Raw genomic sequence first — 14,439 nt, 5'->3', positions numbered from 1 at the left:
AGGAAAATAAGTTGACATTCAATTTAAAAAGAGTGCCACAGACTGACAATGTGCCGTCCACGCTTGTATACTCTTGCCATGGCCAAGGGTGGAATGTCCGGGGTTGGACGGTGCCATGTATTCCCCCTGAAGATAGTCCGGTGCCCCGCCGCGGTAACTTTTGGCTGTGTTTCTTTTTAGGTATGAACATATTCGAATCACACCGTGTCATATCATTGCCCGGGGCACCAAAAATAATGGGGTAGATTGGATTTTGTGATTTATGCCGGCGATTTATACAAAAGGTTGCTGTCGATATTTCATAAGGACGAGGACCACCACGCACTGAAAATCGACAAAAGGCACATCGCATCATACCCTGGCCCTGTCCTCATCCGTCCCATACTTCAAAATACCTTCCACTAAACGTCGAGAGTCGACAACGACAGAATGCCCGACATGAAAGGCAAAGTATATGCCGTGACCGGGGCCGGATCAGGCATCGGCAGAGCCACGGCGGTGAGGCTAGCAGAGCTGGGTGCTAAAGGTGTCGCAATCAGCGACGTGAATGAGGCCATGTTGGAGGAAACAAGACAGCAATGTACGCACCCTCACCCTCACCACTGAAATGTCGACGTGAGCCTTTGTCCTCATATATACGTAGTGTTCGAGGCTGATTTGGGTGTTTTCTCAAAGGCAACCGGTATGCGACAAAAGTGACAGTGAAAAAGGTCGACGTGGCCAATCCCGACGAGGTTGATGAGTGGATCCGCGACGTCGTTCGGGATCATGGCACATTGGACGGCGCGGCAAACGTCGCGGGCATTGCGGGCGGCGAAGGGCAGATTACAGAGGAGATAGTAAGTCCTGACCAACAACCGCCACCACCATCACCATCACGACCACCATCCTGTCCCGTCTTTCTCCAGACCTCTCCAGTCCCGTCATGTCCTGACTCCTCCAAGGTCCAAAAAGACTGGGAGCGAATGATCTCGGTGAACCTGACCGGCGTGATGAACTGCATGCGGGCCCAACTCCGAGAGATCTCGCGGCCGGGCGGCTCCATCGTCAACGTGTCCAGCACGTCGGGCCTGCGAGGTCTGCCGCGCAATGCGGCCTACGCCTCGAGCAAATTTGGCGTCGTTGGCCTCACGGAGTCGACGGCCGCAGAATACGGGAAGCTGGGGGTCCGGATCAACGCCTTGTTACCGTACCTCAATCTTCTCCCCCCCTCTCTCTGTGTGGATTATATAATGAGCACAGCGCTAATAATCCGCTTGTAGAGGTCCGATCGACACCAAGATCTTCCGCGACGGAGAAAAGAAAGGCCTCTTTGATTCCGACCTCCTCAGCGCAGGCACCCTGCTGGGCCGGATGGGCCAGGCGGACGAAGTGGCCAAGGTCCTGGTGTTCCTTTTGAGTGATGATGCATCGTACGTGACCGGGGGTGAGTCATTTTCATTCATTTACGCTTTCACAACACTTCTTCCCTATTATCAAGAGCGTTCGGAAGGACTAACAAAGACTGGGAATCAGCACGCTGGACCGTCGACGGTGGGTATTCTGCCTGTGGATTCTACAGGTCTGGATGAGTTGGGCTGTTGTGGATCGATTGATCGACCATGCCGTCGGTCTACCTCCTCAACGGCTGAGGGTAGGTCGCATGAGATAAAACACTGAGCACGCTCTCAAGATCTTCAGACAGGATATACCAGATTTGGGCTGGCTAGTTTTTCCCCAGATGTTTTTCATACCATCTACATCCGGAAACACTCTAGGATTCTAGGACTCTAGGTCCTGAAGTAAATCATCCATCTATAGAGCGCGAGTCAGACAATCCTGGTTGATGTGGCCGATGAATGCCTGTGAACGGTGCTTCTCCGTCTTTGTCGTGATCGGCTTGACATGGTCCAACAGCCGCTGGAAGATATCGGAGGCTTCGAGCGCCTCCCACGCCTCTTGTGATCGAGTCCTAGAAGAACGTCTTGTTAGCATCCTATCCCGTCATATCCTATACTAGGTGTTGTGGCATGGCATGGTATGGGCAACCATGCGGTCTGAACTGTTGGTAGGAACTGCTGGTGCAACGTAACGTACCTGACATAGAGACTGACCAGACTCAAATCATTGACTTCTTTGAGGACGGCGAAACTCTGCACGGCCCCAAAGGGAGCAACCCCATTCCCGGCCGTGGCCTCGACCAAGTCGGCACCATCGGCCGCAATGCCCAAGAGCTGTTTCCTCGCGCCCTCAACGGCCGAGAAATGCACGACGCAGACGAAACTGTCCTGCCTGTCCCGGTCGGGGTCGTCCTTGCGGGTCAAAAACCCGCCGAACAGGTCGTAGTAACGAAGATCGTAGTCCGGGCTGCCGATGCCCTGGACGGTGCGGAGCAGCTTGGCGTCGTCGACCTTGCGCATCTCGGCCTTGAACTCGTCGCTGGAGACGTGGTCGAGGAAGAACCCCGTCGCGTGGTAGTAGCCCTCGAGGCCCCAGAGGGTGTCGGTCTCGCCGTCCAGGTCGTGGCCCCAGTAGTAGGAATTCGAGTACCGCTCCGTTTTGGAGACTTTGCACAGGCCGGCGAGGACTTCGCGCCACTGGGCGATGAGAAAGGAAAGATCATTTAGTACATTTGCGCACTCGATGGGCGTCCTCTCCTTTCTCCGTCCCTAAGGTTATCGGGGAGGGAGAAGGGACAGGGCTAGAGGTGAATGATGAAAGTGTTGAACATTGTTTTACTCACCTTTTCCAACGCCCCGTCTCTGCTCACCACGCGGGCAATGACGAAAAAGAGCGGTGCCCCCATTTCTCTGGTTGTCTGTTGCGCTCGCTCGCTCGCTCGCTCGCTCTTCCGATCTTCCACGTCTTGGGGTCTTTCCTGCAAGGTTATGTATCACTGTGCTGAAATGAGATTGACCTGCAGATCAGTTTGTATGCCGGAGAAAACCGAATGTTTCTATCCAATCTGATCTATAGTTATGATCTATAGTTAGTCTTGAAGACACAAGAAACGAAGATAGTTGAGGTGGCAGGGGTGGGCACAGAACTGCAAGCCTCAGCAACAAATGTCCTGACTCCCTCTAGCACCTCTGAGACACAAGTACCATGTCAATTCTCTCACCTACCTACCTACCTTCCACTGGTGTGTCGAAGATGATCCGTTGGAAACTTTTGGTTCTGATTGGCCGGACTAATTGTGGTCCCCCTGAGGAGGGGGGTTTTCCGCCCGTGAATGATCCATATTCCTCCGGACCCCAACAATCGGTGTAATTCTTTCAATGCTCCGCCAAAAAACTGGGGTGGTGGATCTTGGCTCGAGGAAACGTTTGGGACCTGTGCATATTATAAGACGTGGGGATTCAAAGGGAGGAAAGACGTGGGTTTTTTCGTTTTGTCGCGGAGTGAACGGTCGGGTTGCTTGATCTTAGCGTCACATGTTAAAGGACGTCCTGACATGAATGAAGGAAACATGGAATTGGTCCTACAAATTGACCATGTAGGGCTCGCTGTACGGTGCGGTTGGTGCTTAATCTTCGGCAGGCGATGAATCACGACCCATCTCGCCAGTATGTATGTAGAATCTGGCTCGCTGGGTTCAGGCGATCGTCTCTATAGATCTGAATACAGGAGGAGTGCGGCGACGTCCGTGAGCTCTCCTCTCACAGCCCCTCTTGTATCTCTGTCGGTCTTGGGCCCAAGTTAACACCATTGCGAGCTCTCTTTCTTAGACCCGCTGGTCATAAGAGAGAGCACAACAAGTCCTCTTCCTCTTTGTCCGTCTCAGCCATGCCGATTCGAGAAAAGGTATTCGGTCATGACTGGTCCAGTCTGTCCAGCAGCAGAAACGCATCCGCTTCCCTGCCATCTTTGTCGTAGGCGACCATGTGAAGGCACCAGCAGGGATACAGACTCTTGTCGAATTGCTCAACCTCGTCCAGTATACAAAGGACGTTCTCTCCATTCACGAACCCCTCGGCAACACCACATTTCTTCATAATCTCTCTTCCTCACGCCAAGATGAGATGACAGGTCCAGTGTCACTCTTTGCAGCATGCCCCAGACAAGAATTTTTCCGCCCGCTTTCACTCGTCCATAAGTCGACCCTGGCGATGGCCCAAACATGACGGACCGGGAGGTCGGTTCATCCATTTTTGGATCCTCTTCAACGACACGGTGTTCCAGGACCTCTACCACCGGAACCTTGATAGGGGAATCTTTCAGTCTGGCACTATGGAATAGATCGACTCTGAATGGGGGTTTTTGCAACTCGTCGAGTTCCTTTGTCATCAGCTCACACGTCTGGCATTTCGTTGCTGATTGTGAGAGGAGCAATATGGATCCGTTTTTGTGTTTGTTTGTATATGATATCGAGGCATGCAGAGGATCAAGAGTTGCCCATTGGTTCTCCAATGTCGTCTCATCAGAGAGGATGTCTATGGACAGGTCTTTACAGTGATCGCAAATGTCGTGTTTTGCGCTATTGCTGGTACCCATGCCCTAGGTACGTGATGGGCTCTAAAGGGTTTGCTTGACCTGCTGTAGAAAAGTAGACAAGAGGAATGTTCGAGATACATGAATGGCATCTACAAACGAGGCTGAGCTGACGTAGTGTCACTTGTTGCTTCCTGGCGGCATCCAGATGACTCCCTGGTAGCTGCCTGGTAGCTGCCTGATGGATTCAGATGAGACTCTCGAGTACTTGGTTGATGATTGTTACAGTCCTACATGCCTCGAACTTTTTCTCCAGAATTGTCAATGACCTATTTCATACAGGTATAACGACTCGGCGTTGCTTCCCCCCCCCCTCCCCCCCAATCTCTTAGGGGGGCGTCCACACGATTAAAGATTGTTGCTGGTTAAGAACATGCTACCACGGTGACAACAGAAATTTCTGTGATCGTTCCAGTGGATACCACGACAGGGTTGACGATAGTCGAGGAATAGGTCGTGGCAAAGTGTGCTGTGGTCACCGTGTCGACCTGACCGCAGCGAAACGTGGTATAGTTGTCTTGGTTGTGATTTATTTTGTACGTCATACATTTCGGATAATCCTGATCCTCACCGCTAATGTCGTTAGGATTTATCCGTTAGTATATGGACAGTAGGAAGACCTTGGAAAGGGGGATATTCTACCAGATGGCCGTTTTGCTGGAACATCCAGTCGTGGCACAAGACAAGCTGCTTTCAGCCTGATCGACACATTTGGTTGGGATGGCACAATCGGAAACGAATTCCCCATCGCTATCCACCGCGCAGCAGGCAATTGCCATATTCTTATTGTCGTATGCGCAGTATTGATTGGATGGACAATCGAATTCGCATAAACATGCATTGTTCAAGTCGTCAACAGCTCTGGGGATCAGAGAGGATCCAGGCATGGTGGCGTACAACGGAGGCCAACCTGATAAGCCAGTTGAGGCAATCGTCGCGGTGGCCGTTGAATAAGTCGGAACAGCGCTTGCACTGGCACCAGATACGATGGTCGCAAGAGGAAGGACACCGAAAGACAGCATATCGAACATATTGGTCAAGGTGAGGTTGAGTGCTCGTTATCTCCAAGGGTTCACACAGATGGGAGCACATGCCGGATGGTCTTATACCTTCTCTCACGTCGATTTGCCGCACAGAGGTCGATATTTGCTTGCATTCATGATTGACCTCAGCTTCAGCCTTACTATGTCGCCTCTCTCGCTCCTCACACCACCAACTCTCCAAAAGTCCACCCAATCGATCAAGGCGAAAATTCGTATTCGCTTGCGCTGGCCACAGAGTTGGTCACAATCGAATGCACAAATCGAAAGATGATGCTCGGCCAAGGTGATCTTGTACGACTGAAGGCAGAACTGATAATCAAAAAGAAGCCATCATGCATTTATCTCCTGAGACACGCAGAACTCGTTGCCACGTGGACGTTTGTGTCGAAAAGACCACATGTAAACCGCTGATGCTGGGCACTCGGCCAGTAGGTTCCCTCCTCCTTTCAAAACCAAACATCATATCCTACGGACCACTGCTCGCACGTCTCAAAGGACTTTTGGTGAAAAAGAACTCGCTAGCATCACAAACACTTGGTGACGGACAAGTCTCTATACTTCATTCACAAGCACGTTGGACGTTGGACCGCGGCCATGCCTTCAACAGCTGTCAAGGATAAATTGTTCCACTTTGTCCTGACAGCTGTCACGACAGCATTCTTCATCATGACCGCTCTATTCGGCTCATACTCGACGTCGGCCACCTCGATCTCTCTGGTCGTGAAGAGATTCAGCTCAGCGATCGCCGTTTTGAGAATCTTACAAAGCTTGACCTCTGCCTCAACCTCGTTTCTCCTCAACTATACCCTCGAAGTCATCCAGTGGACCTTGTGCAGTCGAAGAGACGGACTGCGCCTTCTGAGCTTTCTCAGCATTTCCCCAACTACCGGCTTTCCTGGTATGTACCAAGTGATCCGGAGGGGAAGATGGAAAGATTGGGATCGAGTGTGGGTGGTGGTGAGGTCAGTACAGTCCTCTAGGCAGCCCGACACCCCCTTACCCTTACGCTGAACAGGCTCATTCTCATGGCAAGTTCTTGGGTCGCTGGAATCGTCTTATTCAGTTTGTCATCCTCGGCGCATATCTCCCACTGTCCATTTCGCTCACGTCGACTGTCTAGTCAAAACCAAAGTCGCGACAGTCTACGATCCTTACTACACATTCAGTGCTACGGCTGGCGTGGGGCTGTTCAACGGATCATTGGCGAGGCAGATGATAGGTACTTTTCACGGGACCATCACATATCAGGTCCTGGCCTACTCATACAACTTTGTCACCAATACTCAATTCTCCGTAAGGTCGCCGCCCGTGGCATGCTCCGGACATTGCGACTCGTACATCTTTCCAGGCGCACTTTGGTCCTTGCAACCTCCATTCCCAAGGAATGCGCCACTTGACGCCGTCGTCAATATTGGCGTATCACCCGCGATACAATTGGACTTTATGCGCGGTCTAGGTATCGGTGACACATTTTCCCCCCAGGACTGCACCGTTTACCATGAGAACGGGGTCCGATATGGCTTGATGGTGTGTTTGGCAAAGAGCAAGCTGCACCCTGAGTCAACTATTGCTGGTGGGTGTGAAAAAAAACCCCCCCTCGCACCCACAGATCCCTCTCGTGTGCTAATCTGGTCTCGATCTGTGGCTAGGTTTGTTTTTATGCTCCGAGGTCCGTGAGGGAAGTTGTATCACGTCTCGCGTTCCATTCAGCCTCACTACGACCCTGACGGTGTACGGTCTCAGCACTTCGACAGCTTGTTCCAGGGGGAATAACAGCATCCTGTCTATTGCGGATGTCGGAAAGCCGGCAGTGCACGAGGTCGACGTCGGCGCGCTGGGCTCAGCGCTGGATTGGCTTCTGAACTCCACCGCACAGGGGCTGCCACCAGCGTCCTCCCTTATTTTCTTGTTCTCGAATGCGGCACCAGGGGCAAACTACGATGAGTGGTCCATCATCACGTATCCGTCGCTGGAGAGCATCCTCGCCTTCCCGATCTGGCAGTTCAGCATCAAAGGGGGTGGTTCCACGGCAGAATCACTTCCGCCCGAGTTCCACACCTCTGCTTCCCTGTCCAACCCCCTCGACAAGATCGTGCTCAACCAAGCGGCCTTTCTCGTCTACCTTGTCCTCCAAACGACCGTGGTTGCCTTTCTCTGGGTGGTTTTGCTCTGGCGCTGCCTCTGGAAGTCCAGCACTCCCCAATTGTCGGCATATCCCTTGATCGACTTTTCCGCCAAACTGGACACTCAATACAAGATTGGAGAGTTTCGTCCAACGTGTGACCTGAAGAAGGAAGTCGCGACCGACGCGGAGAGCAAGGAAGTCATTGACGCTTTGGTCGGGGTGATGGTACTCGATCGAGCTTTGGGCGAAGAGAAGCTTCTGCGAAATCGGATTTTGATGATGTAGCTTACGAAGCGCGCGGCAACAAAAGCCCAGCGAGGCTGTACGGTTTCGACTGGCCAGTACAAAGGCCGCTCACTCTGCACAGCCCTGAACCGTCGACCTCGCCGTCTGTATGTACTTGTGTACTCGTACAGATATCTCGCGCTTCGGAATGTAGCCCCGGAGAAGAATTATCTCCCAAATTATCTTTGTACAAGCACAAAATGCGTCCTCGGCTCCTGTCCACAGGAGTCGGACTCTCACTATCCCCTGACCATGAGTAAGAAAACTCGGTTGGACGCTTCTTCGAGGTGACCAAGTACTAAAGTCTCGATAGATCCGCTTCTCTTGTTTTCCACAATGGATCCTCAACGAGTGCTGCAATCATTCCTGGGACACCGGGGTACCTGGCTGCAATGATACATCTCTCAAGGATGCGCCCAGACAATGACATGTACAGACCAACTCACCTTCCAATCCCAGGCCCTCCAGAATGCTGATACATGTTATTCAAGACGCTTGGAGCTCAAGACCAGTTAGAAACACGGCATCTTGGATGTCTGTGTGGCGTACATTCTTGCAACAATTCCACTCTCCCACCCCGGCAAACTACCCCACAGAGCGTGTCGCTCAGTCTCGAGCCAATATCAGACTTGATTCGAGTTTTATTCGCCGTTGCGTCTACGATCCACCACATTCAGCATCGCACTGCATTCCCAGACATGGCTGTCCTCTCAGCAAACACGCTCCGCTGCAATGTCAATGGCGCCAGGCAGAGTGTAGAGATGAACGTTGAATTGGGATTATGTTGAGTGAGAGGGTGACCTCGAATTGAATAGTAGTTCGAAGGGTATTGTTGCTTCTCTCACAATGTGATTTCGTCTCATTGTGAGCAACAGATAAACACCAATTCCAAGCCCTTTTTTTTTAAAAAAATTCAGCTAGCTCTTCAAGCCCAAGCGTGCATCGTCTTGTGCCGCTTTCCTTGTCTTTGCAGCCTTCGCGCCATATTTCCTCTTCTTGCTTATCGAATTGCATCACTTCGGTCTCGGACTTTTGAAGCAAACGCTCATTGCAGTCTAAAAGCCAGCCTGCCAGCACGAACGGCTGAAGCGGCACTGCAAGACCAATCGGCATTGCGGAGAATCAACTCCGGTCTTTGAGTGCCTGAGGGTCTATTATTGCGACATGTTTCGACACCCGTCCAAAAGTCCATAATTGGAGACTCGACACTTCCAACCGAGGCTTAATTTGCAGGCTTCATCGTCTCTACCAATCACGACGGTCAGTAAATACCGAGGAAACCCACAGATGGGGGGAAAAAAGGGACACTGACTCTGCATTTCTTTGATCGATACATCAAGCCCAAGACAGGATGGCGCCAGATGGGAAAAACACTGCATGACTCGGTGGGTGGGTTAAGAATGACTTTCTCCCCAAGAAGAAATACGAAGGTCTGTGGGTTGCTGGTGTCGATACACCACCCAGAATGAGAATGACCAAGGCCGAAGGCCAGCCAGACGTCTCTCAGGCCGAATGTCACGATCCCCAAGATGTCCACGCTCTCGGTGTCGCCGCCCCAGACGGCCCCTTCGAATTGCCAGAGAAGGCCGTCGAGGTGCCCGTGGCAGGGACGCCTTCATCACACAACTCGATACCGTTGATGGATTTGGAGAGAGACATTGTCGGCTGGGACGCGGTGGACGATCCTGCTAACCCCAAGTGAGGAGCCGCCCTATACCGCTGAAGTGGGTGGGGGATGGAGTGTTGACCTGAAGTTTGCAGGAATTGGAAACGGAAGAAAAGGGGCTTTTTGATGGTGCAGGTGGCCACCATGGCGACTATCAGGTGTGTTACTCGAGACGGAAAGAGTGTCGACTTCCAGATGGGACAAAGAGCTGTGCTTACCGGTGTCTGCAGTCCCATGGCTTCCTCACTATGCGCTCCAAGTATAGAAAGTACAATGAAAGACCTCCACGAGTCGTCTCGAGTGCTCGGATCTCTCATGATCACCATCTACGTCCTCGGGTACGCCGTAGGCCCCCTGTTCCTGGCACCTCTCTCGGAAATCTACGGTCGATATCCTGTGGTCATGATCTCTTCCTGGATGCTTGTAGCATGGCTCTTGGGATGTGGCTTCGCGCCCGACATGGCGAGTCTCATCGTCATGCGCTTCCTGGCTGGACTAGGCGGATCGGCCATCATCACCATCTCGCCGGCCGTGGTGGGAGATCTCTATCCTGTGGAGAGACGAGCTTTTGGCTCGGCCATCATTGCCGGGAGCCAATCGCTTGGTCCTATCGGTACGAAGCAAATCTCTGCCAGATTCTGCGCGTGGATAATACTGATGCGATTCGCAGTGGGACCAATTTGCGGAGGGTTCATCACCGAGTATCTCACCTGGCGATGGGTATGCTCCCCTAGTCTCTTGCTAAAAGGCTCGGGCACGTTCAATTGACACCGATGCAAGGCATACTGGATCCTGGTGCTTTGTGCCGGATCGACCTCCGCAGTCCTCACCCTCTTTATGCGCGAATCCAACGCTGTCGTCCTCCTGGAGCGAAAGGTCCGAAAGCTGAGGAAGACGCTGGGTCGACCAGAGCTGGTGTCGGCTGTTCAACACCGCATGAGCGCACACGAGCTGTTGAAAGTCAGCCTGATCAGGCCGTTGAAGTTAAGTCGTGTCGAGTTGGTAATTCGATGGCTGGCTGATGGTTGAGTTTAGCTCCTGGTCAAATCCCCGATCGTCTTGTTCATTAGCATCTATGTTGCCACTGCCTATGGCTTGTTATGTGAGTGCTTCAGACTCTGCTGTCGTCGACACATCTCTTGCTTCTTGACTGACCGTGCTGCAGACCTCATGTTCACCACCCTTCCGACTGTATTTCAAGAATCCTACGGCTGGTCTCTTCAGCTCACCGGTCTCTCTTATCTTGGACGTGAGTTTGCCGCTTAATTCCCATACCAATAGCCACGAGCTGGAATCTAACAGTGTGCACAGTTGGATTTGGAACATTTGTGCGCCCCTTGCCCGCTTGACCCTCTATCGAGGTATTCTCCTAACGGCGCCACTGTATAGGCGGCATTGTTTGCTCTGATCAAGTACAACGACGCACAAGTCGTGAAGCTCATGAAGGAAAACAACGGCGTGTTTGAACGTAAGGTCCCTTGCTGCTTCTATACGTGCAGATGCCAGGCTGACCATGTTCAGCTGAAATGCGACTCTCCACGACAACATATTGTGGGATCATGCTGCCGATATCTCTGATCTGGTATGGCTGGGTAACAGACAAACGGGTCCACTGGTACGTTCCACCGAAGAGGAGTAGCGGTGTGTGTGTGTGTGTGCGTGTGCAACGGTGATTCACATTTCTGATCAGGTTCTCGGCCATCGCCGGCACCGTGCCCTTCGGTATTGGCATGTTCGGCATCTTCCTCCCCTTCCAGACCTACATGGTCGACGCCTTCCCCATGCATGCGGCCTCCGCCATTGCCGCTCCGACCGTCATGCGCTCGCTCTTTGCAGCTTTCTTGCCCCTGGCGGCGCCACCGCTCTACCAGAACCTAGGCTTGGGCTGGGGGAATACCCTGTTAGGGTTCGTGGCTCTGGCCATGGTTCCCATTCCGTTGGCGTTTTACAGGTAGAACACTTCTGGAAACACCACGATCGCCTTCGCTAATCTGCTCTTAGGTATGGCGGGAGAATCAGGAGGAAATTCCCGGTTCGTTTGTAACTCGAGGTGGTGGACAGGCGTTGAAAGATGTCGAAACTTCTCCAGAAGGAATGTGAGAGAGTGTTTCGGTATGATGTGAGGCAGCCGAGCAAAGCCTGGGACAAAGTCTCTTTCATCTATAGAAGGTAATGGACGGAAAAGCATTAGATCCGGACAAGAGAATGCGGCGTAGTATGGAATTATAATCTCGCTTTTCCTTTATCGAGACATTACTGAATCACAAATGCCAAATGCCTGTACATAACTTTTTCTCAGCCTCGTAACTCCATCCCTTGCCAAGAAAGCCGTGGAATCAGCCTTGCAGCGACGTCATCATCAGGCTGCGCCTTGCGAGGTCGTTGCTTGGCATCACACCGCCGGGCCCTTTTTCATCTTTGACGACCTCGGAAGGTAACACAGTTTGGCCGGTTTGCGCAAATATCAAACAGCGAAAACATTTGGAGCAATGTCTTGCTTGACCACGACATCTTCCACCATCAAGTCACCCTCGTGTTCCCCGTTGTTGCAGCTCAAGGATTGAAGCAACAATCTGCGTCCCTCGAAGATACCAAAGTCGGTTCAGATCAGATCAGATCCTGGGGCTTTACCCCGTCTTCGTCGAGGGACGGGTGCATGAGCTGTAGCTCTGGAGTGCCGTTATCGAGATATTACTCACCAGGTAATGTGTCATGTCCACGCCGCAGGCGGAAACCAAGGCCGAGGCCGAGGCGCTTGTGCCCCAGTTCCAGCTCGAGAGGGTTCTCAACCAAGGTGAGAGAGAGAGAGAGATGCGCCCAGTTTTCGTCGGCGAGCCGGCATCTGAGTCGGATGCGCTATTGATTTGCTCAACCCTTGACATGTTATTTGCATTCTACTCTCGCGCACATCCGTTCTGACCGAGATCTCGGGCCAGACCAGAATGGACGACGGATCTCTCTGCTCGGCAGCATCGCTGGCCGGCCAGCGCTCATCACGCTTGAACGGGCGGCGTTCCCCACGGAGCCGGAGCTCGTGTCGTCGCTCCTGAAATCTCTCATCAACACCACCAACCTGGGCGCCAACGACATTTACAGGTGGTACATGGCGAACCGGTCAATAGACGCATCATCTCCATCTTCCACCGACGCCTCGTCAACGTCACCATCTACGACCTCATCGCCCCCGATCATCCCAGACTTTAAACTCAACATGATCTACCCGTGCTCGCCACAGCATATACGGAAATACTCGGCGCAGCGTGTGCGCATGGTCACGGAAACACCGCACATCTACGCCACGCACATAAGGCCGTACATAGCCAGCCAACGCGCCGCGGGCCGACTCGACTGGGTGTTCAACATCCTCGAGGGCCGCACGGAGCAAGAAGACGTCATCGCCCGAGTCGACTGGGACTCTCGCGCCAACACGGGCTTCCTCCTGCTGCCGGACCTGAACTGGGACCGCAAAACCGTCGAGGGCATGCACCTGCTCGCGCTCGTGCAGCGACGGGACATCTGGTCCCTGCGCGACCTGAGACGGAAGCACGTCCCCTGGCTCAAGGCCATGCGCGAACAGATCGTCGCGGCCGTGATTGCCAATGTCTTCCCGCCGCGCCAGGGCCACGCCGAGCAGCTCGACCCCGACGAGATCAAGTGCTACCTGCACTACCAGCCCACGTACTACCACCTGCACGTGCACGTGGTGCACGTCATGCTCGAGGCCGGCACGACCCAGAGCGTCGGCAAGGCGTTTGGTCTCGGAAACCTGATTGCCCAGCTGGAGGGGATGCGGGGGGACGACGACGAGGCGGGCATGCACGAGGTGGACCTGCACTACTTTCTGGGCGAGGAGAATGAGCTGTGGAAGAAGTGTTTTGGTCCGCTGAAGAGGGGGGAGGCGGTCGAGTTGGGGGGTTGAACACCAGAAGGAGTTTGTAGGCTGGGCTAAGCTAGGCTAGGCTAGGCTAGGCTCGCGATCATGACATGACATGACTGGGCGTGTTCTCTCTGTACCTACCTATTGTGCCCGTGCACAGTATTGACTATTATGCCCTCATAGTAGATCAAAGGGATAGCAAGCGACAGTCCTGGCTCCCTTTTATCCCAACCCTTTGCCGACTGTTTATCTCTTCCGAAATCATGAAACAGTCTCTAATATACCTCCATCCCCATCTCCCCTTTGTAGGTTCCTCCCCTGGAACCTCACCCACCGTGCCACCCTTCATCGCCCACGCCCCAGATGGGCACGAGTCAATGTTGAGTCAGGGCTAGGTCGGATGAGCGACCACCCACCCGTTCGGTATATTTACCATAGTCATAGCCATCATTCTACGTAGGGTCAAAAGAGATTCCTAACCCCTGCTTACACACGCTCTCTCCCCCCCCCCCCCCCCCTTCTCTCTCTCTCACCCATCCGCATTGACGTCATCTCGCGATATATTATTATTATTATTATTATTATTATTGTTGTTGTTGTTGTTGTTGTTGTTGTTATTGTTATTGTTATTATCATCACTATCAAAAGGGGTTCAGCTTCTCCGTTTCGTCAGTCAGGCTACGTGGCTACGTAGGTACGACTTTGACCAGAGTAGAAGCCGTGCCGATGACCGGATACGGGTGGGGGAAACGCTGAACCTGACGGATACAAGGGGGTCGTCGAGGAGAGGGTATCAATTGGTCTTGCCCGATGAAGGATCTGCTTCGAGGAGGCTTGGAGACGTCAACCCAGTCATACGACCGAATAGGGCTGGACCAACGCCAACCCTCACTGAGCTAAAAGGGGTATTTTCAGCCTCATCGGGCCATCAGACTGACAGACAAGACTGACAGACAGCTCCGAACGACCTCGC

The 14,439-nt window shown here is 52.9% G+C and overlaps 5 protein-coding genes across 5 annotated transcripts; 4 read left to right on the top strand and 1 right to left on the bottom strand.

The window, feature by feature from the left end:
- Positions 1 to 429: 429 nt before the first annotated feature.
- On the top strand, positions 430 to 1,651 carry Z517_05008 (uncharacterized protein; the record flags this gene model as incomplete). The annotated part of the gene is made up of 5 exons (XM_013430336.1): positions 430 to 580; positions 676 to 839; positions 945 to 1,189; positions 1,263 to 1,533; positions 1,562 to 1,651. 5 exons carry the CDS (start codon positions 430 to 432, stop codon positions 1,649 to 1,651), a joined length of 921 nt encoding a protein of 306 aa, XP_013285790.1.
- Positions 1,652 to 1,794: 143 nt separating this feature from the next.
- On the bottom strand, positions 1,795 to 2,785 carry Z517_05007 (uncharacterized protein; the record flags this gene model as incomplete). The annotated part of the gene is made up of 3 exons (XM_013430335.1): positions 1,795 to 1,951; positions 2,077 to 2,648; positions 2,723 to 2,785. 3 exons carry the CDS (start codon positions 2,783 to 2,785, stop codon positions 1,795 to 1,797), a joined length of 792 nt encoding a protein of 263 aa, XP_013285789.1.
- Positions 2,786 to 6,107: 3,322 nt separating this feature from the next.
- On the top strand, positions 6,108 to 7,923 carry Z517_05006 (uncharacterized protein; the record flags this gene model as incomplete). Its single annotated transcript, XM_013430334.1, has 3 exons — positions 6,108 to 6,411; positions 6,634 to 7,086; positions 7,163 to 7,923. The coding sequence occupies 3 exons, from the start codon at positions 6,108 to 6,110 to the stop codon at positions 7,921 to 7,923; spliced, it is 1,518 nt and encodes a 505-aa protein (XP_013285788.1).
- Positions 7,924 to 9,388: 1,465 nt separating this feature from the next.
- Positions 9,389 to 11,544, top strand: Z517_05005 (uncharacterized protein; the record flags this gene model as incomplete). The annotated part of the gene is made up of 10 exons (XM_013430333.1): positions 9,389 to 9,621; positions 9,772 to 10,202; positions 10,260 to 10,309; positions 10,370 to 10,582; positions 10,625 to 10,691; positions 10,755 to 10,838; positions 10,901 to 10,917; positions 10,979 to 11,057; positions 11,111 to 11,204; positions 11,280 to 11,544. The coding sequence occupies 10 exons, from the start codon at positions 9,389 to 9,391 to the stop codon at positions 11,542 to 11,544; spliced, it is 1,533 nt and encodes a 510-aa protein (XP_013285787.1).
- Positions 11,545 to 12,301: 757 nt separating this feature from the next.
- Positions 12,302 to 13,508, top strand: Z517_05004 (uncharacterized protein; the record flags this gene model as incomplete). The annotated part of the gene is made up of 2 exons (XM_013430332.1): positions 12,302 to 12,383; positions 12,526 to 13,508. 2 exons carry the CDS (start codon positions 12,302 to 12,304, stop codon positions 13,506 to 13,508), a joined length of 1,065 nt encoding a protein of 354 aa, XP_013285786.1.
- Between the last annotated feature and the right edge of the window lie 931 nt (positions 13,509 to 14,439).

Source organism: Fonsecaea pedrosoi (genome assembly GCF_000835455.1).
Source record: "Fonsecaea pedrosoi CBS 271.37 unplaced genomic scaffold supercont1.3, whole genome shotgun sequence".
Taxonomy (NCBI): Eukaryota; Fungi; Ascomycota; class Eurotiomycetes; order Chaetothyriales; family Herpotrichiellaceae; genus Fonsecaea; species Fonsecaea pedrosoi.
The sequence above is the reverse complement of the archived record's forward strand: the minus strand, read 5'-3'. Positions and strand labels throughout refer to the sequence as shown.